At 44.7% G+C, this 25,010-nt stretch overlaps 1 protein-coding gene across 2 annotated transcripts in view; it reads left to right on the plus strand.

Moving 5' to 3' along the window:
- ABL1 (ABL proto-oncogene 1, non-receptor tyrosine kinase) overlaps positions 1 to 25,010 on the plus strand; it is a 117,713-nt gene that overhangs the window by 51,839 nt on the left and 40,864 nt on the right. Inside the window, exons 1-3 of one of the 2 annotated variants that reach the window (XM_035112972.3) lie at positions 3,120 to 3,508; positions 21,655 to 21,828; positions 23,499 to 23,794. In XM_035112972.3, coding sequence (XP_034968863.3) covers positions 3,424 to 3,508; positions 21,655 to 21,828; positions 23,499 to 23,794 — 555 coding nt within the window. In that variant the 5' untranslated portion in view covers positions 3,120 to 3,423. Of the gene's footprint in view, positions 1 to 3,119; positions 3,509 to 21,654; positions 21,829 to 23,498; positions 23,795 to 25,010 lie in introns of those variants that run through there. The other variant, XM_060270197.2, reaches the window with a different exon arrangement.

The raw sequence follows: 25,010 nt of genomic DNA on the forward strand, positions 1-25,010 counted from the left end.
CTCAGTTTCAGGATATGCTCTTGTGATACTCCCTGCAATGTGACTATGCTGCAATTTCCCAGAACTGCTGCCCCCAACTTGGGAGGGTCAGGATTGCCCCATGCTCTGTGTTACATAATATTCAGTTTTGTTTTGTTTTTAGTTTAGTTTAGTTTAACCTCTCCCTGCTGTTGACAAAGCATTATTTGAAAAATGTTATGGTTTCCCATAACATAACATAACATTTCCACTATAGGTTTTTGGACCAGTGCTGTGGGGTCCACTCTCTCTGGTCACTTTCCCCACCCAGATTAACCCACCTGCTCAGACAGACAGAAAGGGAGAAAGTGTGCTCACTCTCTTTCACATACAAACAGACACATACTTAGCTTTTCAAAGATATCTGGATGAAAACTGGATCCAGAAGAATGAACAGTTAGTATGTCATACTAGAGACCAGGGATTGAATCCTCACTCAAATAATTTATTCAATCAATTTATTTAATCAATATATTGGGTTCCCGCTTTTGGTTTGATTTTATATGTTGTGGTCTTGTTGTGAACCGCCCTGAAACCTCTGGGTATAGGGTGATGTATAAGTTGAATGAATGAATGAATTAATGAATTAACACACTTTCACAGCTATTGCCTCTCACCCTCTCAGGGGTGGAATGGGGATTAAATGAGGAGGGGGAGAACTATGTACACCACCTTGGGATCCTTGGAGAAAAAGGTGGGCTTTAGATTCAATCAATCAATCAATCAATCCATCAGTCAGCCACCAGTCAAAGAAGCCCTGAGAACCACATAGAGTTGAAAGAGGGAGTTGAAAGGAGCATCACTCCTCCAATTTCCTCCTTCAGCTCTATGCGCTTTTCATAGGAGAAAAGTGGCAACTGCTCTCTCCATCTCATGACCAAGGGAGGCAGTGAGTAGGGTGGGGCTCAGAGACACCGAGGGCACCCGGGGAAAGATCTCAATCATGTCACTGTGCCCATGGGTGCCATTTTGAAGATAGGCCAGGCACAAGGTGACATATATCAGTGGTACATCTACTTACGAATTTAATGTGTTCTGAACGCACATTCGTAAGTCGAAAAAATTTGTAAGTCTAATCCCATAGGAATGCATTGGGAGAAAAAATTCGTAAGACAAAGCAACCCTATCTAAAAATTCATAAGTAGAAAACATCCTATCTAAACAGCATCCAAGGTGGCGGATGGAGCTCCATTCGTAAGTAGAAACATTTGTGTCAAGTCATTCGTAAGTAGAGGTACCACTGTAAGGGCCTTTGCAGGGGGCTATTTGTCAGCCTCTATGAGAAGCACTGGTGGTGTCTACCAGTTTGTGGCTGGATCATGACTATTATTATTATTTAATTTATATAAAGGTAAAGGGACCCCTGACCGTTAGGTCCAGTCGTGGATGACTCTGGGGTTGCGGCACTCATCTCACTCTATAGGCCAAGGGAGCCGGTGTTGGTCCACAGACAGCTTCCGGGTCATGTGGCCAGCATGACTAAGCTGCTTCCGGCAAACCACAGCAGCACATGAAAACACTGTTTACCTTCCCGTCAGAGCGGTACCTATTTATCTACTTGCACTTTGATGTGCTTTCGAACTGCTAGGTTGGCAGGAGGAATTTATATACCTCTTACAGAATAAAATCTGTCCAGCGGTAGAGTAGCGAGTGGATGAGTACCACACTAAATATGTATAGCAAGGTTAAATCTCATGGATAGCAGAGACAGGTTAATGAGAAAGATTCATTTATTTAATAAAAGAAAGGACTTCTTCACACAACACACCCATTCCCAAAGGAGGCAGTGATGCCCACCAACTTTGACAGCTTCAGAAGAGGGTTGGGCAAATTTGTGGAGGAGGATAAGGTCATCAATGGCTTATGAGCTACGCTGGCTATGCTCTGCCTCTGCAGTTGGAGGTGGTAATAAATCTGAATTTCAGTTGCTGGAAAGTGCAGGAGAGGCAGAGTGCTGTTGCACTCAGGTCCTGCTTGAGGGCTTCCTATAGGGGCACCTGGTTGGCCACTGTGAGCACAGGAGGCTGGACTAGAGGAGCCATTGGCTTGATCCTATAGGACTGGTCTTAATGTTCCTAATATGGACTCCTTTCTTTCAGCATAGTTTTTTTTTTGGGGGGGGGAGCAGATGAATCTCCTGGCTTCCATTAGGATTAGCTTCTATATTCTCACTGTATTATCACTTCTGTTGTCTTTGAGTTCTGTTTTACCATCTCCAGAAAAAAATCTGAGAATTTCTCTCTCATGCTGCTGTGAAGCTAGAAAGCAACAGAAAGTTGTTTAAACATGCCTACCCACTACCCGCCCCTTAAGAATTTCTAAAGGGCTGAGGCCACCACCTGTAGAGTCTCGGCTGACCCTTTTCTAGTGAAGAGGGGGGGGAGAATTTCAGTTTCGTTAGCCTTTCAATAAGAAGCTGACCAGTGCATGCTTGTTGCACCAATGCAAGATCTTTCAGAATGCACACTCTTCTGAATTTTGCAACCATGTTCTCCATGCAAGCAATAAGTATTAATAAAGAGCCAGTGTGGTATAGTGGTTAGTGTCAGACTAGGACCTGGGAGAGACCAGAGTTCAAATCCCCACTTGGTAACCTTGGGCTAGTCACTGCCTCTCAGCCTCACCTACCTCATAGGGTTGATGTGGGGATTGAATGAGGAGATATATAACCTTGAGCTCCTTGAGGGGGGAAAGGTGAGATATAAATGCAATAAATAAGTAATAAAAACAAAAATGCACAAATTAGAAAAATATGTATACATTAATGAAGATAATATACAAAAATGCATTAACTAGGGAGAATAGCTTTGCAAAAATGTGTCTGGTATTGGTCAAAACTGCATACAAAAATGAGTACGTTAGGAGATACTGACCCTAAAACACTGATGAACTTTCACAATTGCAGATCGCTGCAGAAGTGTGGAGAACTGGATTTAGGATTTAGAAAGTGAGAAACTCAGAAAGAAACCGAAATTGTTAGTTTCACCCCTCCCCTCCTCTCCTTGGAAAGCAGAGCCATGAAGGGTTAACATGGGATGGGCGTTCCTTTTCTGATGTCACAAAGTCAGACAACCAAAGCCTGAAGGGGGCCCTTTGTTGGCAGTTCAATGTATGCAGCCTCTGCTTGAGTTGGATGTAGGACGGAGCTGGAAAGTGGGATGGCAAAATTTGGGAGCTCTCATTTGGAGTAATTCATCATAATAGAAAAATCAAAGAATCATCAAAAATGGATGATCCACTGCTTTGACTTCTTCAGTTAACAGTTTTTTAATGAAGGCTGGATTTGTAGCCTTTTTATGTGTGTATGTACCGGAGGGAACTTTTGTGTGAAGTTTTCCAGAGGAGAAGAGGAGGAGGAGGGGAGGAGACAGCAAGCCTACAAAACCAAGGGCCTTGCTCTAACCAATGAAAATGTTGGAGATCTGCCTGAAATTAGTGGGTTGCAAGTCGAAAAAGGGTCTCTCTTCATCATCCAGCTGCTACTTGGAAGGTGAGTTCAGAGCTGCAGGGTCATTTGGGGGGAGGGAGGAGAGGGAGTAGTTGATCTGTCAGGAGGGCTCCACAAAAGCAGTATTCTTAACTCCAGATTCACTTTGCCTAAGCCTCTGTTCAATTGTGCTTGTGCTTTTTCAGAGAGGGGCCAGCTGCATTGATAGGGGACTGGGCTGGAGGACTTCAGAGGGCCCTTCCCCAGAGTTAGCCTCCACTTGATGGTTTTAGTCCTTGCATGAGGGGTAGGGGGAGCTGTTGGGGGTGGGGTTGACGGCATCAAAGAAGAAGCTTATTCTTTAAGCAATTTCTTTGTAACTTTCAAACCAGGTGATTTTTATTAACTACAATGTACAAAAAGTGTGTCCGATTCTCTTCCATTTATGGTTGGAAACTGATGAGAGCTCACTGACAATCTGCTAACAAAACCACGTATCTGTGCCTTGGGCTTCTTTCTTGCCGGGAGCAGCCCAAGAGGTTGCTTTTCAGAGGAGAGGATGAAGCCATACGGGCCTTTGAAGAAGAGAGATTTGCATCAATTGATCCAGAAAGGTTATATGTACGTGTGTCTTAGGGGTAGTGCTGTTAGTTAGTTTTTTAATTCTTCCTTTTTGATGCAGATATTTTATTTGCATCATTTTAACTTCACTTCTGTTGGCCTTCTACATTTTTTAACTTCACATATATTCTTTGGGACATGTGCAGTGACCTTAAGATCAGCACAAGACCTTAAAAAAAGCCTTGCACAATATTTCAAAGTGAAAAGACAACCTTAAAAAAATCCATACCAATAGTGTGAGGAATTGGTAATATAGCTATACTCTTCCTTTGGAAATTAGAGCTCAGGATTCAGTTTTCAACTTTGTCACCACTTGTTAATTTGGACTTGGTCAAGTTCCTTAACCTTTTGTCCCAGTTCCCCAGGGATCAATGGCACATTTTTCCCCATCCAGATTTTTTATTCTTTCTCTTCTGGCATTGTTTGGACTGTTCAGGCAGACCATGGCTTTCTTTTCTTTTCTTTTCTTTTCTTTTCTTTTCTTTTCTTTTCTTTTCTTCTAGGGTTTTGGACAGTGGGTTGGCTGAGGCTTTTGGATGTGGCTCATATACAAACATCATGCATGCCAGGAGCCTCCTCTTGTTCATCAGTTTAGCAAGCGGAAATGAGTCCCCGTGACTTCCTTGAGCCAGTCAGCACTATCTGTTTCTTGAGCGTTGGAAGGTTGGCCTGTGAATTCTCCACAAAAATAGTTCTGAAAAGTGGATCATAAAAGCAGATCTTTATATTTGGGGTTGAAGCAGCTATTGAGTTTGATTCTCAACACCGAGCAAAAGCAAAGTCTCCCCCCCCCTTTCCTCAAAAATTCCATCTTCTTAGTCAATTTTGCTTTTTTAAAAATATAAAAAAATGCCATCTTATTGTAACAGTTGCCTGCAATTACCGTATGTTCTACTTGGAGTAGATGCCTTGAATGAATGAACCGAAGTTAGCCATGCCCATTAATCTCAACGGGTCTACTCTGAGCAAGGCGAACATTGGTGGGGTGCGGGGACACAAAGAATCAGGGCTGGGAGAAAAATAAACACATTTATAATGTGGGAAATTTATAGGAGCATTCATTAAAAAATAATTATCAGGCACCAGCTCTATGGAACATTAAGCTGAAGGGGGTGGGAGGAAGGAATACAGGACACCTAGGAATGCAGATCTAACTCCTCAGAATCTGGACCCTGTGCTAGAGAACACTATGCCGTCCCATAGCCAGCTATCTAGGTTGGGAAAGGGATGAAGGGTCCTGGGTCAAGATCCCTTCAACAGCTCCACAGAGTATTATTATTATTATTATTATTATTATTATTATTATTATTATTTCAATCTATATACCACCCTTTATCAAAAGATCCCAGGGTGGAGTATAGCATTAAAAACAAAGAATATCAATGATAGAAACAAAGTAAAAAGCATATTAACAGACAGCATAATAATAAGGTAATCATCATAACAGTCCTCTCCCTCACACTTTTACATGCCATAGATTATTTAATAGTCGTAGGCCTGGGTAAATAGGAATGTTTTTGCCTGGTGCCTAAAGACATGTAATGATGGCGCCCGGTGAACCTCTCTGGGGAGAGCATTCCATAGTCGGGGAGTCACCACAGAAAAGGCCTGTTCTTTGCCACCCTCCGAACCTCTCTGGGAGGGGGGAAATAGAGAACAGCCTCAGATGGTAAGTGCAGGGTCCAGGTTGGTTTGTATGAGGAGAGGCAGACCATAAGGTATTGAGGTGCTGAGGTGTGTAAGGCTTTATATGTCAACATCAGCACTTTGAATTGTTCCTGGAAACTAATCGGCAGCCAGTGCAGTTGTGCCATAATTGGCACACACGTACCGTACTCTTAAGCTTCTATTAGAGCTCTTCAGGCTGTCAGAACCCAACAGATGCCTGCCATTATATTTTGACCATTGACTTTCTTGACTAGACTACTGTAATTCTCTCTGTGTAGGACTGTTCTTGAAGACTGTCCAGCAACTTTGGCTGGGGCAAAATGAAGCTGCTATAATAGCCATGCCAGTGGTGAGGACCTTCCAGTTTCTGTGACTAATGAGTGCTACCTGGCTGTTTTGGCTAGGCCAAGTAAATGCCACCTATTCTACTGAAATGGGGTGTAGGGCAGAGAGAGACATGGCTGGTCGGGGGGGGGGGCTTGCAGTTATCATTGATTGGAAGCTTGTGAAAATCTATGTGCACCTACAATCAGCTGATCAATTTAGCTTGCAAAATTGTATCTGAAGAAGTGTGCATGCACACGAAAGCTCATACCAATGACAAACTTAGTTGGTCTCTAAGGTGCTACTGGAAGGAATTTTATTTTACAGTATTTTGTTTCGACTACGGCAGACCAACACAGCTACCTACCTGTAGCTTGCAAAGCAGTTTGAACATTGTAACTTGCAACCATTTTGCATTAGTTACGTTCGTTGCCAGTTTGTTTCCAGGCTGAAGTACTGTATCTGCTTTCCATGCAAAATGTTCCTGGTTCAACCCCCAGCAGCATCTCCAGGTAGGGCTTGGAGTGCCACCTGCCTAATACCCTGGAGAGCTACTGCCAGTCAATGTAGACAATACTGAGGTAGATGGACCGATCATCTAACTCTACATAAACTTTCTATGTTTAAATGCATAATCAAAAAGGGGACACAGATTTACATAAAGTGCAAATTTAGAAATAATGAGTGAAGCAGGGGTGACCAAACGCTCCAGATGTTGTTGGACTCCCATAAGCCCCAGTCAGCATTGCCATTAGTCAGGAAAGATGGGAGTTGTAGCTGAGCAACATCTGAAAGTCCAAAGGTTAGCTCCCTTTGCTTTATAAAGAAATACAGCACATTTTCTCACTCCATATCTGTAAATGTATGTGTATAGAAAAAGATAGCTGGATAGATCCTGCTCTATTGTACCATAGCTGTGTGCCTGCTCAGCCAGCTGTCCTGGTGCTAACTGCAGATGAGCAACTTCAGGGTCTCTTCTGCTGTTCCAGACTTTCCTATAAGATGTAAGGTGTGGGCACCAATAGAATGGCTTTAAAAGAGAATTGGACAAATTCATGGAGTAGTAAGGCCATCAATGGCTATGTTCTCCCTCCACTGGCAGAGACAATCTGCCTCTGAATAACAGTTGCTGGGAGTCACAGGTGGCAAGAGTTGCTGTCAGGCTCAGGTCCTGCTTGTGGGCTTCCCATTTGGGCATCTGGTTGCCCACCATGAGAACAGAGTGCTGGACTTGATGGTCCATTCCAGCAGAGCCCCCTATGTGCAGGCCTACTGTGATACCAGAACCTCCATTCTCAGAGGCAGTCTCTCTCTGTATTCCAGTTGCTAGGAATCACAACTGGGGAGAGTGGAGCTGCAATCAGGTCCTACTTTGTGTTGGCCACTGGGACCAGAATGCTTTACTGCAGGTGTTGGCAACATTTTCCGGCCATGGGCTGGAGAATTCGCATGGACTATCATCCATGAGCCAGACATGGGCCGCACATGCGCAGAAGCGATTTCCGGTGCCGCGCTGCCCATGTCCGGAACACTCGAAATGGCTTCTGCGCATGTCCGCAGCTTCTGCGGCTGCGCAGATGCGATTTCCAGTGCCGCTCGGTGAGTTCCCGCACCACGCTGTGCTTGTTTAGCACAGCATGCGGGGGACTTGCTGAGCGGGCGGCTTGGTTCACGGGCGGCCCGTGAGCTGCATCTGGCCCATGGGCTGGACGCTGCTGACCTATGCTTTACTGTATGGGTCCCCTTGGGCCTGATCTAGCAGCCAACCTCTTATTATGTCATTATGGCCAGATAGCCATTTAAATTGAGGACTTCTCTCTGTCAAGGAAAGCACATGGTCCCCCCTCCCCCCATGTTGCAGGTCTCTCAAGAGAGTTTTAAGCAGAGGTTCTGAAACTGAGGCTTGAAGGTTTCTTGTTTCAAGACTTCAACTTCCTCCAGTGGCAGGGCTCTTTATTGCCCTTCCTTTGATGCAGCCACTGTCTGTATGGAGATAATTAAACATTACAGAAATACCAGTAGAAAACATTACTCCAATTGTTATTGTTGTTCAAATTACAAGAAAGTAGTTTCTGATTAATCCTTAGGAAGAACTTTCTGATAGTAAGAGTTGTTCAACAGTGGAACGGACTCCTTCGGAAGGTGGTGGGCTCTCCTTCCTTGGAAGTTTTAAAGCAGAGGTTGGATGGCCATCTGTCAGGGAATCTTTAGCTGTGATTCCTGCATTGCAGGGGGTTGGACTAAATGATTTTTTGGGTTCTTTTCAACTCTACAATTGTATGATTATATTCCATACCTGGATATGAAAGACACTGCAAACTCCCAAGCCTTGTGTGACTGTTCAGCAGACAGAATGAAGTGGAAGGTGTGATGATTGCTAAACTACAAATTGTATATCCTTATCTGACGCTGCCGTTCAGCGATCAGGTGGAATTTATCTCAGCATAGTGTGCCTGTTGCTTTGCCCTTAATGGGAGGGTGTGGGTAGAAAACCTCTGATTTTTGCACTGGCAGAATGTAGCCCTTGGTTCAAAGGTTAAGAGTTCCATCCACAGCAGCATCTCTATGTAGAGCTGGGAAAAGACAATCCCTGAAACTCTGGACAGCCACTGCCAGTCAGTGTTGACAGTAAGGAGCCAGATGGACCAAAAGTCTGATTTGATATGAAGCAGCTTCCTGTATTCTTATTTGATTCGGCTCTTTATTCAGAACCATGAGGACTAGAATCTTTTTTATTTTTTAGGGGGAGAGCCATAGCTGATTGGTGAAATTCCTGTTTTGCAAGGTCTCAATTTCAATCCCTGGCATCCCCAGTAGGGCTGGAATAAAACTCCCAGCCCCAAACCCTGGAGAGTTACTTCTGCCAGTCAGTTTAGACAATGGGGAGCTAGCTGGACCAAGGGTCTGACTCCGCATAAGGCATCTTCCTACATCCCTAGTGGGTAAATAGTTTCGTGAGTTGTGCTGGATTTTTGTTTGTGTTTTAAGCCATCGTAGCTAGCTCAAGCAATGTTACTGCCTAACACAGTGGTTTCCAAAGTGGGATTTCCTTGGGGGCCCCTGAGAGGCAAGGGGGAGGCAGGGGGTGTTGGAGGTGTAAATGAGTATCAGACTTTGAAAAGCTAGTGTCACTGGATCAAGTCATCAGTTTTGTTGAATTAATCAAACTGGGTAGTTTGAATTGAATTTTTACTAAATGTGCAATTAATTGTTACTGTTTTTAATTTTATTGTGTTGGTATCTTCCTTGGTGGCTTGTGCAAACTCTTTTTCTGAACAATGCTTTTTCTATGGCAGGGTAGTGGGCACTGGGGATGAATTTATGGAACCATGGGGGTAGCGGCCCGAAAAAAGTTGAGGAACTACTGTGTTTGTGGTGCTTAATCAAAACACCTCCGTTATGGCTTCTACAAGGGTTGTCTCTTCGCCCCCCTCCCTCCTGCTTGATTCCACCTGGTAAATATTATCTTAAGAGGTCTGAAGGACCAAATGGTTGACAGCTGCAGCTCCCACCCTTTCTAGCTCTCTTCTTCCTTCCCAGTTTGGATACTTCTTCGCACCCCCTTTTTGCATTGTGAAAAGGAGTAGATCAGATTGGGGGTGTGTGCTGTCTGTTCTTGCTGCAGATGTGGTCTCAACAAATGAACTGCATCCATATGTCTCAAAGAGAGGATAAAATTAACTTGCTCTCACTGTATTTTTATTTTAAGACACAAGTAACTTTTAAAGCAGAGAATTTTTCCATCAAAGCAAAAGCTGGTTCTTGTAAAAACTTAGCTCAAATGGAGCAGAGAAGGTATGGTTGTTGGGGAACCCTCCCTAATTCAGTGCACACTGGTTAAAAAAACCCAAAAAACATTTGTAACCGGAGAAGTGATTTCTTTCACTGCCAGCCATTAGATTCTGTAGACATTCCTGTATGGTGAAAGTATCTTGTTACAGTAACCCCAGAGTGGCCTAGTGCAGATTTGACGTTTGCTGTGGTTCTTAGAAAATGCTGGGCTCTTTCTCTATGTGATTTGCAAGGATATGCGTTTGAGCCAGATTCCAATTTCCGTAATTGGGAGAACTGAAGCATTATCTACACCCACCCACCCAAATTCAGTTCTGATCAAAATACAACAGATGAAATCCAGTACCAGCAAAGCATACAGTTTGCACTGTTTGAATCCTTAATGCAGAAAGCTTGCAGCGTTTTGGAATATTTAAGTCACACCCAAACTATACATTTAAAGTGATGTAAACACAATCTGCTCCTTTTCCCTTATGGAGTATCCAGGAGCTCATATAGAGTTCTTAAGTGGGTTCCCTATTGGTAGAAGAAAATAACAGAGGCCAACCAGAGTATATTGAGAAGCAAAGCAGCTAGTAAGCCTGATCTTTATTGAACTTTTGCAACAGGGTCCTCACGCCACATGTAAGAGGGAGGAGGATCCAGAACAATGGTGTGCAAGCCCTTATATAGACTTTTTGAAATTGCCACCCTGTAAGCTTAAAGCTACCCCCCCCCCCAGTGTATCATACATACATCACAGAAGGGGCGGTCTACAGCAGAACCCTAAGGCCAACCTTCAATACATCATACATATATCACAGAAGGGGCAGACTACAGCAGAATCCTTAGGCTAGGATACCTGATAATGGTCACTGATTGCATTACCTGGACAGTTTGGCTACTCTTTTGTGATGGTTAATACTTTAGTTCCTGAATCCAGGTCATAGGCTTACCCTATTCATACCCAAATGTGCCCTTAAGGCAGGATTTTGTGAGCACAGAGACAATGGGGAGGCATTTCCTATTTCCATCCTAACTGCAGAGGAGTATTTGAGATGACTGAAAGAGTCAAAATGGCTTTAGGACTGTTTTCCTATACTGTTTCAGACATGTGGTATCTATCTATCTATCTATCTATCTATCTATCTATCTATCTATCTATCTACCCTGTATATGTCTTTGCCTGGTACATTTATGAACATTTATTTTATATCTTAGACCTTATAATTCTTATAACAAAAGCATTCTAGTTCTACATTAACAGACAGAGGTTTCACTCTAGGAATCCTGGGAACAGTAGTTTGTGAAGAATGCTGACCTCACAGATTTATCTAGATTCTCCATGGCTGTTAAAGTACTTTAGGAATACTTTAAATGCAGGGCATGGAGGTGACCTAAGTTTAGAGAAAATCCAAGTAAGAGGTGACATGATAGAAGTTTATAAAATTAGGCATGGTGTGTAGAAAGTGGATAGAAAAAAAAGTTTTTCATCCTCTGTGGTAACACTTGAACTTGGGGGCATCCAATTAAACTTAAATTCAGGACAGATAAAAGAAAATACTTCTCCATGCAGCACGTAGTTAGACTGTGGAACTTGTTCCCGCAGGAGGCAGTGATAGCCACCAACTTGGATGGCTTTAAAATAGGATTAGACAGATTCATGTTTGAGAAGATGGCTACTAGCTGTGATTTCTATGCTCTGCCTCCACAGTTGGAGAGAATCATGCTTCTGAAGGGTGCTAGACTAGGTGGGCCATTGGCCTGATCCAGCAGGGCTCTTCTTAAGTTTTTATTGTCAGATCTGAAACTTCAGAAAGCTTCATTGGAGTGTTTGAGAATTGCTGTAAATAGTTACCATTGCTTTTAGTTTGTGTAGTGTCTTTCTGTGTTGATGTATCCCAAACTGCTCACAGCTCAAGACTAGCAATACAGGAACAAGGGTATGTGTGAAAACAGTATTACGATAAACTGGGACTGGGGAACCCTATTCAGCACCAAAAGTAGTGCTACCCACTTCCAACTCGGACAGCCACCCCAGAAAGATTCCATGGTTGATGGTATTGAAAGTTGCTGAGGTTGAGGAGAATTAACAGGGACATATCTCTTCTGTTTCTGTCCTGACAGAGGTCATCATACAGGGTGACCAAAGCAGTTTCTGTGCCAAAACTGCCAAGCCCTGATTGAAATGAATCTAGAAAATCAGTGTCCTCCAAGAGTGCCTAGATCTGGGTTGTGACCACCCACTCAGGAACCTTGTACAAGAAAGAGAGATTAGTAACTGGCCAGTAGTTTTTCCAACTCCAGGGAGGATTTTTTGAGGAGCTGTTTTACCACTGTCTCCTTCAAACAAGGAGTGACCACCCCCACTCACAAGGACGCACTAGCCACCTTCCTGGCACAGCCAACTGCTCCCTCCCTGCTAGTTTTTATCAACCAACTGAGGCAAGGGTTCATTCCGCAAGTGGTCACCCTCACCAATCCAAACACCTTGTCCACATCCTTGAGCCCTTACAAGCTGAAACTCATCCAACACAGCATGACTAGGAAGTGCTCTGTACACCCCAGTGAGCAGAATCAAGATCCTGGTGGATGCAAGCAGTTTTATCCTCAAAATGCTTTGCAAACAAGTCACAGCGAGCTACCATTGGTTTCTACCACCTCCTTTAGGCCAGACTGTAACAGGCCCCATACTACCTGGAAAAGCTCTGTTGGACAGGACAATGTTCAGTTGCATTCAGCCAGATCTTTGCGTTCGAGCCATCTCCTAGCTTGTTTCCTCACCCTAACCTCTGGAGTATGCCAGACATCAAACTACGGTACTTCCCTTGCAAATGACATGCATTTCATGGTAACTGTTGCTGTCCATACAGGTGTCTCTTATTTTGCTTGATGAAGCTAAACAGCTTTGGTTAAACCTGGGACATGTGTGTTACTGTTTTGCATGAAGGGGGAAATAAGTCCCTGTCTTCTCTCCTTCGTTATGCATTTCTTCCCAGGCCTTCTGCTGCTTTGTTTGGTTCCAGACTGTGTGTTTTCCACCCATCCATCTCCCCAGTCTCCCCAGTGGATCTAGTATCTTGCTTCCTCACAAAAGGCCTGGCTCCTGCCTATCACCCATTTAAAAGAAACGCCCAGTTGTAATGAAACTGGGTTCGTAGTGTCATGGGAAGATGTGTTTCACATGTGTGAAAGGTCATATGCATAAACAATATTTATTTACACACACACACACACAGAGAGAGAGAGAGAGAGAGAGAGAGAGAGAGCTCTGTAGCAAGTTATTTGTGACTTGATGAGTTTCCTTCATCATATGCACAGTGAGCGTGCATTGATTTCTTTTCCCCTCTGATCTCCATTGAGCATGCGAAACAGGATGCAATCTTAAAGCAACAAATTGGAATACAGGAGAGGTATCCTTTCTGAGTTGCTAAGACTTTGTGTTAGGCACCAGAGTGCATGATCTGGCTGTATGTTCTCTTTGCTGATAGGTTAAGACTCTGCCTATCTCTGTTGAGCAGATCGCACCTGTGTCTGATGCCACAGGTGCATGATGGTGATGTGATATTTAGGAAATTTGGCACCACCTCTGCCTGATACTGGAAGCCAAAGCTCTTTGGTGAAGCCCACATTTTATTCATGCATGCATGCACATACATACATACCAGAGCTGTTTACAACCACAGTAAATATATACTGCTCGCTGCCTGGCCACCTCCAGGGAGACAGTTCCACCCTGCCCTCCTCCCATTTCTGTGGAAGGAAAGCCACATTCTTGTCCATGGGATTCACCTCCCAGCTACTACAAAAGTCTTGCTGCATCTTCGGGACTGTGGAGACTCCAGTCCACCAATGCTGCCGCCGTAAGGAAATGTGCAAGTCCTCAAAAAAGTGCACCAATATTTGTTCTTGTTGCAATGTGCTAAGCTAGTCTAGTGAAGATTAGCTGTAGTGGAAAAGTTAACTGAAAAAGCAGACATTTGAGGGGAGTCAATCTGAAAGTACAAAATGAACATGAGTCAACATTGTGATGCAACAGTGAAAAAAGCTAATGCTATTCTAGTCTAGTGTCCTGATCAAGGGAAGTCATAGTATCGCTTATTCTGCCTTTGTCAGACCACAGCTAGAGTACTGTGTCCAGTTCTGGGCACTATGATTTAATGAGGATACTTATAAGCTGGAAGTTGTGCAGAGGAGGGCAACCAAGATGATCAGATTTCTACAAATCAAACCTTATGAGGAACAGTTGAGGGAGTTGGGTATGTTTAGCCTAGAAAAGAGGAGACTGAGAGGTGATATGATAGCCACCTTCCAACTCCTAAAGGGCTGTCACATGGAAGATGGAGCAAGCTGGTTTTCTGCATCTTCAGAGGGCAGGACCTGAACCAATGGATTCAAGTTGTAAGAAAAAAGATTCCGACTGAATATTCATACCCAATATGAACTATAGCATATAACTGAATACATTGAACTGACGTTGGAATGAATCACGAGTGATATGACGTTTATGGTTGTGTTATTTAAGTTATTCTGCATTATATGTTTATAAATTAGTGATTGATTATAGCAGCCGGTTACGCTTGTTGTATAATTGGCAGTAGAAGTAGAAGCAATTCTCAATTGTATTCGCTGGGTTGCTTTCTGCTGCAGAAATAAAGTGAACGCTGGCAATTTCCCCTCCTGTGTCTGTTTTTGTCGGAATGTTCCGACATCCCTAACCTTGAGGGAAGCTGTCATGGTGTGCCATTGTTTGAGGAAGTGAGCCTGTAATTGGCAGCCAAGGAAGTAGCTGCAGTGCAGAAGGAAGTCTGTCGCTTCACTTTAAAGGATGCTTTTGTGGGGAGGTGATTGTGATGTCTGCAAGTCCACTGGACGTGGCACTTGTTGTTGATAGATGTTGGATGTTGTCTTTCCGTTGGACCTGCCTTGTAGTTGGACAGCTTGGAAGCTGGCTTCCCCTGCAGGTTTCTAGTGTTTGTTTGAGAGGGGAAATGCAAAGTTTAGTCTGGGGTGGAAGCTCCTGACTTCAAGAGCTTTTGTGTGGGTGGGTGGATATGTCAACTGCAAATAGGGATTGAAGGATCTTTTTAATGTTCTGGTTCTGTCTGTTTCTCATCCCTCCATGGGCGTAGGCAGGGGGGGCAGGAGGGGGCAATTGCCCCCCCTAGAAGCAGGGCCACTGGCCAGCCTGCCCCACTGCCCGCCCGGTGCCGTCTCCCTTCTCCCTGGCTGGCTGTGGGGCGGGCGGCGGGAAAGCACCAGAGCCGCGCAAAGCGTTTGGCTGGCTTTCCCTCCCTCCGCCCCACAGCCAGCAAGGGAGAAGGGAGACGTCCCTTCTAGCCAGCTGGCTGTGGGGCGGGCGGAGGGAAAGCCAGGCAACCGCTTTGCGCGGCTCTGGGGCTTTCCCTCCACCTGCCCCAGCGATTGCAGAGGGGGAGGAGGGGATCGGAGCAGCCCGATTTCGGGCTGATCCTGGCTCCCCCTCGTCCCTTCCGATCGCGGAGGGGGAGGAGGGAGTCGGAGCAGCCCGATTTCGGGCTGATCCTGGCTCCCCCTCGTCCCTTCCTATCGCGGAGGGGGAGGAGGGAGTCGGAGCAGCCCGATTTCGGGCTGATCCTGGCTCCCCCTCGCCCCTTCCGATCGTGGAGGGGGAGGAGGGAGTCGGAGCAGCCCGATTTCGGGCTGATCCTGGCTCCCCCTCGTCCCTTCCTATCGCGGAGGGGGAGGAGGGAGTCGGAGCAGCCCGATTTCGGGCTGATCCTGGCTCCCCCTCGTCCCTTCCGATCGTGGAGGGGGAGGAGGGAGTCGGAGCAGCCCGATTTCGGGCTGATCCTGGCTCCCCCTCGTCCCTTCCGATCGTGGAGGGGGAGGAGGGAGTCGGAGCAGCCCGATTTCGGGCTGCTCCGATGTGGCCCCGCCCCCGCCCCTTGGCCCCGCCCCTTGCTCCCCGCCCCTTGCCCCCTGATTTTCATCCTGGCTACGCCCCTGCATCCCTCCCTTCCTCCCCCCTCCTGCCCCACCCCCACCCAGCTCCAAGTTCTCTACCTTTCTGCAGCTATTTGCATTTGAGGGGAGCAGCTGAATTCTCATGAATATTCATCAGCATTTTTGTGTTAATTCCTTCCAACAAACACATTTGTATGATATTTTTTTACTAATGGTACACATTTTTGCAAAGCCTTCCTTGTAATGTAATGTGTTTTATCTGTTTGTTTATTTCATAAAAATTTACACCCTACTTTATTGTTTTGTTTTGTCAAAGTACTCGTTCTTTATGGCAGCCTCACCTAAAGAAAAAAAGAAAAAAAACTTCTCAGTCAGGTGGCAGCACCTGTGAATTTTCCAGTCCTTTTTAAAAGCCATCCATGTTGGTGGCATTCACCGCCAGGTGACCACAACTTCCCTATGGCACTTTAGAGAGGCACATTCAAATCTGATTTAGTGGAAAAGAGAAGGAGAAACAGGCACACACAGAGATTTGAATGTGCCTCTGTAAAGAGTTTGGCTCCCTGTTTGAACAGATGCTTCTGTGAGAAGGAAGTAAATGTGAAAAGTGGTGTTTTAAAATGTACGTGTGCTTTTCCTAGTGTGGAGGCGGTGGTGGGAAGTAAGGTGGGAAGTGGTGTGTTGTAGAGCACAAGTGAAAAGGAACCCTGGAGCAACAGTAGCAGACCGAGGCTGATCAGACCCAGTGACTAGTGAGCTTCGAGCTCGAGAGCCTCCTCCTCAACAGCTCCCCTATGCCACATGTGGGAGAGGCCAAGTCCAGGTTAGAAAAATACGGGCTCAGCAGCGCCGGCACCAGAAGTCACTTCTATGCATGTCCAGACATGCGTAGAAGCAACTTCCGGTGCCGCCGCTGCCCAATTTCCGGTGCCCAGACATGGGCAGAGCGGCACCGGAAGAAATCCGTGGGGAATACGGGATATTTCGCCATTTGGGATGACAGCGGGAAACGGCTTTAAAAATGGGGGTTTCCCGGGGAAAACGGGAGAGTTGGCAGCTATGGAGAGGCATTGCTCAAATCTGGAAATGTTGCATTGATTTAAATATGAGTACCACCTTAACTAGTGACAGTTTCTGTAGCATTGTGTTATGTTTGCCTAACACACAAAAGATCCTCAGTTCAAAACCAGGCAGAAACGATTAAAGTGTCAGATAGGGACTCAGGAGAGACCAGGATTCAAATCCCCCACTCGGCCATGAAACTCACTGGTTGTGACCTTTGGCAACTCATTCACTCAGCCTAACCAACCTCTCAGGGTTGTTGTGGGAAGCTTCGTAAACCACCTTAAGCTTCTTGGACAAAAAAGTAGGATATCAACGTAAAAAAATGAACACATAAGGATGGACAAATATGTCAATTTTTCATTTTTTCCAAAAGTTCAGTTCACATTTCCACATCAGTTTTTGAATTCTTCTGTCTTCGTGAAAATTTATCTGCATTTTAGTGTGAATTTATTCTAATATGCACATTTTTAATATGCAGTTTCACCTAAAATGTACTGATTTGCAAAGCAATCTGCCTTAGTGCAATGCATTTGTGTGTGTGTGTGTGTGTTGTTTTTATTAACATATTCATTTTTTTACACACTTCCCTTGCTATGTAATTATTTGTACATATCGCTTGGCTGGAGAACTACCGGTATGTGAATTTTGGGGGATTTCTGTATTTAGGATTTCCTGTATTTAGTTGACAAAACAAACAAACCTGGATAGATTATGCTTGCTGGAAGGATGCTAGAGTTGGTAGATTAAAATTTGATCATCAACAATATCATCAACATCATCAACATAATCTGCCTTTCTTTTCAATAAGAAATACTCGGGTAGTTCAGAAATGGACATAACATCAAAATAACAAGAATCAAATTATTGTAAAAAGTACAGCTCCCTGTAATAAAAGTACATAGCAAAAAAATCTACATTAGAGCATCATTAACATAATAAACAAGCCCATCGGGACAATGGGACAGTTTAAATAGCAATCAAAGCAGAAGGTTCAAGTCACGATATCAGGGGGATGTCTGCTGAAGCAGGTGGTCTCTCCAAAAGCAGGCTTTGTTCTCAAATAACAAAGCAGGAGATAGATCTTCTCTGCCACTGAAATTCATACTGCTGGGAGTGCAAGCTTTCAATACATGTGAAGTTCTTCGGATTCTATGTTCAGGAAAAGCAAAACAAAATGTATTTTTGTGTGTGTGTGTGTGTGTGTGTGTGTGTGTGTGTGTGTGTGTGAGAGAGAGAGAGAGAGAGAGAGAGAGAGAGAGAGAGAGAGAGACCTTCTGCATGCAAAACAAGTGCCCTGTCACTGAATTTACACCCCTCCCTAAATTTGGCTGCCAATAGGTCCTGTTGTTAAGGATTCAGATATTCTTGGAAGTTGTACATTTTTCCACCTGTGAGCCGTGATTGTGTGGTCACTCAGGCCTAATAGGTTTCAATATCAATGGCCAACGAGCACTATGAACAAGAGGTGTGGCCTACCTGGTGATACTTTGCATCATGGCCTGCTTTCAGGTTTCTGTTCAAGGCATCTAGTTGGCCACTATTAGAATAGGATGCTGGACTAGATGGGCCTTTGACCTGATCCAGGAGGGATATTCTTACATTCCCCCTCCATTATCGGAGGCAGTATGCCTCTGAATGTCAGCTGCTGGGATCCGCAACCAGGTAGGGGGTTGCTGTTGCTTGCAAGCTTCCCTTAGGCATCTAGTTGACCAATGTGAGAACAGCCTGCTGGACCAGATGGGCCCCGTTTGGCCTGATCCAGCAAGGAGGCTGTTCCTTTGTCCTTATGAAGATCACTTGAAAGTAAATCATTTTTCTTGATTTCCAAGTTGTGTTTTCACTGTTCTCCTGAAGTCTGGCCTGTTGTGTCTCCTCATCTCAAAAGAGAGCAAGTAATTTGGTGCAGAGAGAAGGGAGGGGGGTCAAATTTTTAACATAAACATGAGGGGAGGGGGGAGCGAGGGGAGTTCTCATGCTGTGCACAGTGTGGCCTCTCTCCAGGATCTTGATTCAAGACCTGGCATGAGCCCTTCACCACTTGTCCTTGGTCATGGTGTAATTGGAGGGGAAGACAGTGCTGGATTTCCGGCCTTCCTGTTGAATCAGTCCCCATTGGGAGGCATTTTTTCTCACTGGCCGAGGTTACATGACATCCCACTGTGTGCAGTTTACAGTAAAGCCTTTGCACAGGGAGGATGGAGCAGCAGCAGGGGGTGAGGGGGCAGCCTTTTCTCTCTGCACTGCTCCTCACTGATGTCATCTTTCCACCATCTCCAGCTGTTTGCTGTCTGTTTATTTCAGGTGTTTACCAACTGATGATGTCACGCACACGCACACACGCACGCACACACACACACACACACACAATATGTATGGCACCTCTTTGCTTGTTAAAGGGAGCTTTTTAATGGGCTTGACAAGATCAAAGCATTCTTCGGGGTAAAATGATTAATCAGCTTAATTTTCTCCAAGTGGCTCTTTGGTTTCTCTCATAATTGTCGTAATTAAAGCGCTGCGGGGATGATAAAATGGGTAAAATGTGTGCACAAAAAAGGGACAGTTGAGTGGGGTGGGGGGAAGGCTGAATCCCCGTAGCATGTTTAAAAACTTAATTGTTTTACAGCCCATCTTGTTTCATAGCCCATCAGACTTTTCTTCTTTTCTAGGTATTTTGCCTTTGTGAATAAGGCAGCTTTTGAGGGGAGCTCTGCAACCAAAGCTGGTGTGTTTGTGTGCAGATAGATATAGAATATGCCTTTCAGAGCAGGTGGCGGGTGGTGCTGTGGTCTAAATCACTGAGCCTAGGGCTTGCCAATCTGACGGTCGGCGGTTCGAATCCCCACGACGGGGTGAGCTCCTGTTGCTCGGTCCCAGCTCGTGCCAACCTAGCAGTTTGAAAGCACGTCAAAATGCAAGTAGATAAATAGGTACCGCTCTGGCAGGAAGTTAAATGGCATTTCCGTGTGCTGCTCTGTTTTCTCCAGAAGCGCCTTGGTCATGCTGGCCACATGACCCAGAAAAATTGGGGACAAACGTTGGCTCCATTGGCCAGTAAAGCAAGATGAGCGCCACAACCCCAGAGTCGTCCGCGACTGGACTTAACGGTCAGGGGTCCCTTTACCTTTACCTTCAGAGCAGACCCATTGAAATTAATGGGTCTACTTTGAATAGGGCAAGCATTGGATACAACACATAATTTTAAATTCTGTTCATGGTTTTTATTGTAATTTATATTCAGATGTACATTCCAGTCACTTGTCTCTTGGCCTAACATACTTCACTGGGTGGTTGTGGGGATTTAATGAGGCTAGAGAGAGCCATGTACTCCACTTTGAGCTCCTTGGAGGAAAAAGTGAGATAGCACACAGAGTGCAATGAGATCGAGTGTTGGGGGGGGGGAGGGAGGCTTGGTTAATTTCATTGTACACAGGTGGTACATTGACAATAAAGTTATTATTATTAAATGCAAAAAATAAAAAATGAATAATGCTTGCAATATATTTACATAAAATAATAAAACAACATTGTTTATGTATTTATTTATTTATATTTATATTAATAATATAAATCAACCAAAATACTAAACAAATGTCCTTTAACAGTGGTTCTCTAACTTTTTTCTCTGGGCCACACTTTCAGAATAAAAGTTTGCTCATGCCTCACCAAATTTTATATTGATAAGAAATACATTGGAAAACAAAAAGAAACAACTCCTGGCAGTGCTTGTTTTATTATAACATAGAACACAAGTACTTTATAATATGATCATGGGACATCCAGAAAGTATAAATCAATGCAGCTACATAAGAACATGAATCATTCTCACAATATAATTATAAACAAGTCTTCTCCAGCACTCTGTTCAAGTGACGATTCTGGATCACAACTAGGATTGTCCTGAGTATCACTTGATGCTCTTACTCTCATTTTGAAAAGATATCCATATTCTACTAATAAAGAATATTTTTTTGACATTATACTATACTATTCTACACTGGAATGTTAAAATGTTTATTTGATTGTCCTTGAATATTCCCACCACACTTGCCATACTCTCCTGACCAGTGGTGGAGCGTGCCCCACCAGCGCCCAGGGTGGGTATACTCTGGGCAATAGGGCGGGGGTTGCCAGGGGGCGGAGCATCTGCAACCTTCTTAGCTGGAGGGACGCAGCAGCTCTGTGCGCCGGCCCTGCGCTGCTTTTAAGGCAGTGTGGAACCTGCAAGGGCACCCTTGCAGCCTTGGGTTCCAACCTCAGAGAGGGGCAGCGCTGCCTCTCCAATGCTTTGGGACTGCACTGCACAGCCTGCCTGGCTGCCCCTCCCAGCGCCCTGGTAAGCCCAGCATCACTTTGCGAGAATTGCAAAAATGATGCTGGTCTTGCAGGATGCATGAGCTCCTGGAGCCTTCTCAGACGCCCTCCAGGCTGCAACAGGAGGGCAACTGAGGAGGAGGCAACAGGCAAGCATTATCCCCACGCTGCTTTTGCAGCGGCGCTGGGCTTGCAGGACACCTGAGGTGTTGCCTCCTCCTCAGGCGCCCTTCTGCTCGAGGGTTCCTGAGAAGGACACAACAGCTAACCATAGGCAGGGCGTCAAGAATCCTCCCCCCCCCCCGTCCGAAACCATGCCGGTGCATCGGCACCCCCAGCAACCTTCACACTATACCTCTCCTTCTGACACACCAGGCGCTCCACACCTGCACTAAGCACATTCACAGCAAAACTGTGATTAAGAAAAAAAAGGGGGGGACGACCAGATTCTGATCTGAAAATTGACCTTTTTCTTCCCCTCCCCTTTTCATTCACTTTTCCAGAAGCGCTTCAGAGGCCAGTAGCCTCTGAATTTGAGCCCCAGGGCCTAAGTGAAGCTGTCCGCTGGAACTCCAAGGAGAATCTGCTTTCAGGTCCCGGAGAAAATGACCCCAACCTTTTCGTGGCCCTGTATGATTTTGTAGCAAGTGGGGACAACACTCTCAGCATAACTAAAGGTAAGAGATGTATGTCAGGATCAGACTACAAAGTTTGTATGAGACCAAACTTGCGTCCAGAGTGTCATTATTTTCATTCAGAACAGTGCTCGTCCGAAAACAGTGCATGGCCTGAAGGGACAAACTATGGGGAGGGCATAGGGAACAAGCAAACTCAGGCACCAAATCCCAAAGTTAAACAGTAGCTTTTATAATACATAATCATGCAAAATACAGATAGTTCAAAGAAAAGAGGAGCTCAATGAGATTGGTATTTCAGCCTGCCTTCTATCTCTGCAGCAGCCGGCTGAAGGACTCCCTCTAGGATTGCCAGACTCAATAGAGGACGGGACTTCTGTGCCTTTAATTGCCCTGCTCTCTCTTGAGTCTGGAATCCTTAAAGAGAAACCAGCAGACCCTTTGCTTGGAAATTAAGGTTTCCAGACTCAAAAGAGAGCAGGGCAATTAAAGGCACAGAAGTCCTGTCCTCTATTGAGTCTGGCAACTCTAACTCCCTCCTTTGTTCATTCCATCTATATGAACTTCCAATTTGATGCTGAGCTGAAGTCCAGGTTCTTGGTGCTAGTGCTAAACTCGACAAAGCGTATCTGGTGTCTTTGAAGGAACATCTTCTCTCAGTATGGGCCTTGAGATCAAGTTTGGTCTCCTTGCTCTGTGATGAAGATGTGTGGTGTTTGAAGCTGCCTTGGGAATGGCACCATAGTGCCTCCTCATCACTTTTCTTCATGCAAAAGTTTTAAAACCAATTTCCAGGCCCCATTCCCCATATCAGATCAGTTTCACACAGTTGGCAATGTGGGAACCCTCTCTGCAAATTGTGAGTGCCTTTTTTTCATTGGGATTCTTCCAGTGGGCACACCTGGAACAGTGAAGTTGACCATGTCCATGCTGGTTCCGCACCAGGGTTAGGAAAGATTTTTCAGCCTGAAGACTGGCCCACCCTCCACGGGCCATTTTTGGCAGGTGGATGAGGACACCTATCCGGTAATCGCCTGGTTTAAGATGACTCCAGGTGGTTCAAAGTTCAAGTTGCAGGAGCAGACAGAGGCTTGCCTCTGATCTCAGTGCTGTAGTCACACAGCGCTAAAATCAGAGATGAACTTTTGCTTGCTCTTTAAGAGTCAACAGGCAGAGGCTTATCTCCAATCTTAGCATTTTGGGATCACAGTGCTAAATCTTTGCTGCTGCTTTTTACCATCAAAGAGCAATCTGCCTCTTGGATCTTGGTACTTAGATCGGAGATAACAGATCTCTACAGCTGGTATTGTATGATGTAGGGTGACTGACAAGTGGGCATGTTTTGCCCCAAATGCCCTTGTAGACCAAATTCAAAGGCCTCCTGCAAGATGTGGACTAGAGGTTCCCTACCCCTGATCTACCTGATGACCTATGTTAGCAACCATGTGATAAAGCTTTCTGCAATTGTGACTTCTGGCTTCGTAAAAATTGTTTCCAGATCAAAAATTAAGCAGCTTCAGATTATTTCCCCCTCTGATGCTTTATATGTTGCATATTTGCCTGTTGGGTTTTATTACCACATGCTGCCTCAGATGGTTCCCCGTCCATGTAAAAAGAAACACTGTATGTGCTGTTTTTATTTAATCCATTGATCCATCTCTTGGTCAATGACCAATATTCGTTCTTTTTGTTTTAATTGTTTTAATGGAAAGGTGAAAAGCTCCGCGTCTTGGGCTATAACCACAATGGGGAGTGGTGTGAGGCCCAGACAAAGAACGGGCAAGGCTGGGTCCCCAGCAACTACATCACCCCTGTGAACAGCTTAGAGAAGCACTCGTGGTACCATGGGCCAGTGTCGCGGAATGCGGCAGAGTACCTGTTGAGCAGTGGGATCAACGGTAGCTTCCTGGTGCGGGAGAGTGAGAGCAGTCCAGGCCAGCGGTCCATATCACTGAGATACGAGGGAAGGGTTTACCACTACCGGATCAACACTGCATCTGACGGGAAGGTGAGAGCAGACCCTGGTTGGCCTTCCAGGCATATCTTATTTATTTATTTTACATCAATTTTTTATTTTATTTTTTGTAGCTATAAGCATGCATGGTGTTTAGCCCACTACTGGTCTTTCTTGAGCATTTGTTCTGATTCATCTATGGGACGGGGTTATATGAGAGCAAGCATTCATCCTGGTTTGCTTGCAGCTTGTTCACATGACTTTCCGTTCATCATTCATTCACCGGTTTGTTTCTCCATCACTTACCAACCCCCCCCCCCCAAAAAATTGTGTGTCCATGTGTTTGGTATGGCTTTGTTGGGTGAGGGTAGCAGAGCCAAGTACTGCTGGTTTCCAGATGGATCAGTGGAAGATTGAAAACCTGTGAAGATGACCCCAAAAAATTTGAATAACAGCAACAACAAATGACAAGAAAGGAGATTCTGACTAAACATTGGGTATGTTTAGCCTGTAGAGGAGAAGACTGAGAGGTGATACGAGAGCCACATTCAAAAATATGAAAGGCTGTCCCATGGAAGATGGAGCAAGCTTGTTTTTTGCTGCCCCAGGCAGCAGGACCCGAACCAATGGATTCAAATGACAAGAAAGTAGATTCCGACTAAACTTTAGGAAGACCTTTATGACAGTAAAAAGTGTTAAACAATGGAGTGGATTCCCTTGGAAGGGGGTGGATTCTCCTTCGCTTGAGGTTTTTAAACAGAGGTTGGCTATCTGTCAGGGAGCCTAGTTGTGATTTCTGCATTGCAGGGGGTTGGACGAGATGACCTTTGGGTTTTCATTTCCTTATCAATGTTTGGTTTTTATTATTGTTCTATGTTTTTACAGTTCTTGCTTTTAACTATAAGCTACCTTGAGTCCCATCAAAGGAAAAAGTGGGATACAACTACTACTACTACTACTACTTTTTGAATATGTTGTAATAATATATAGCATTTATTATTATTATTATTATTATTATTATTATTATTATTACTATTATTATTATTATTATTACTATTATTATTCAGTTGAAACCCTCTGAGGATGTCAGAATAAGAAACGAGCACTTGTTGTTTTATTGTTGTTTTTATTATTTTTATTAATTGTAATAATTAAAATTTATTTTTTTACCTGCCCTTCACAATAAGGTTCAAGGGCAGGTTATAGCAATTTAAAAATACAATACAGTGGTACCTTGGTTTTCATATGTTTTGGATTACAAACATGCCAA

This window comes from Zootoca vivipara, chromosome Z2 (assembly GCF_965207765.1).
Source record: "Zootoca vivipara chromosome Z2, rZooViv2.hap1.1, whole genome shotgun sequence".
Taxonomy (NCBI): domain Eukaryota; kingdom Metazoa; phylum Chordata; class Lepidosauria; order Squamata; family Lacertidae; genus Zootoca; species Zootoca vivipara.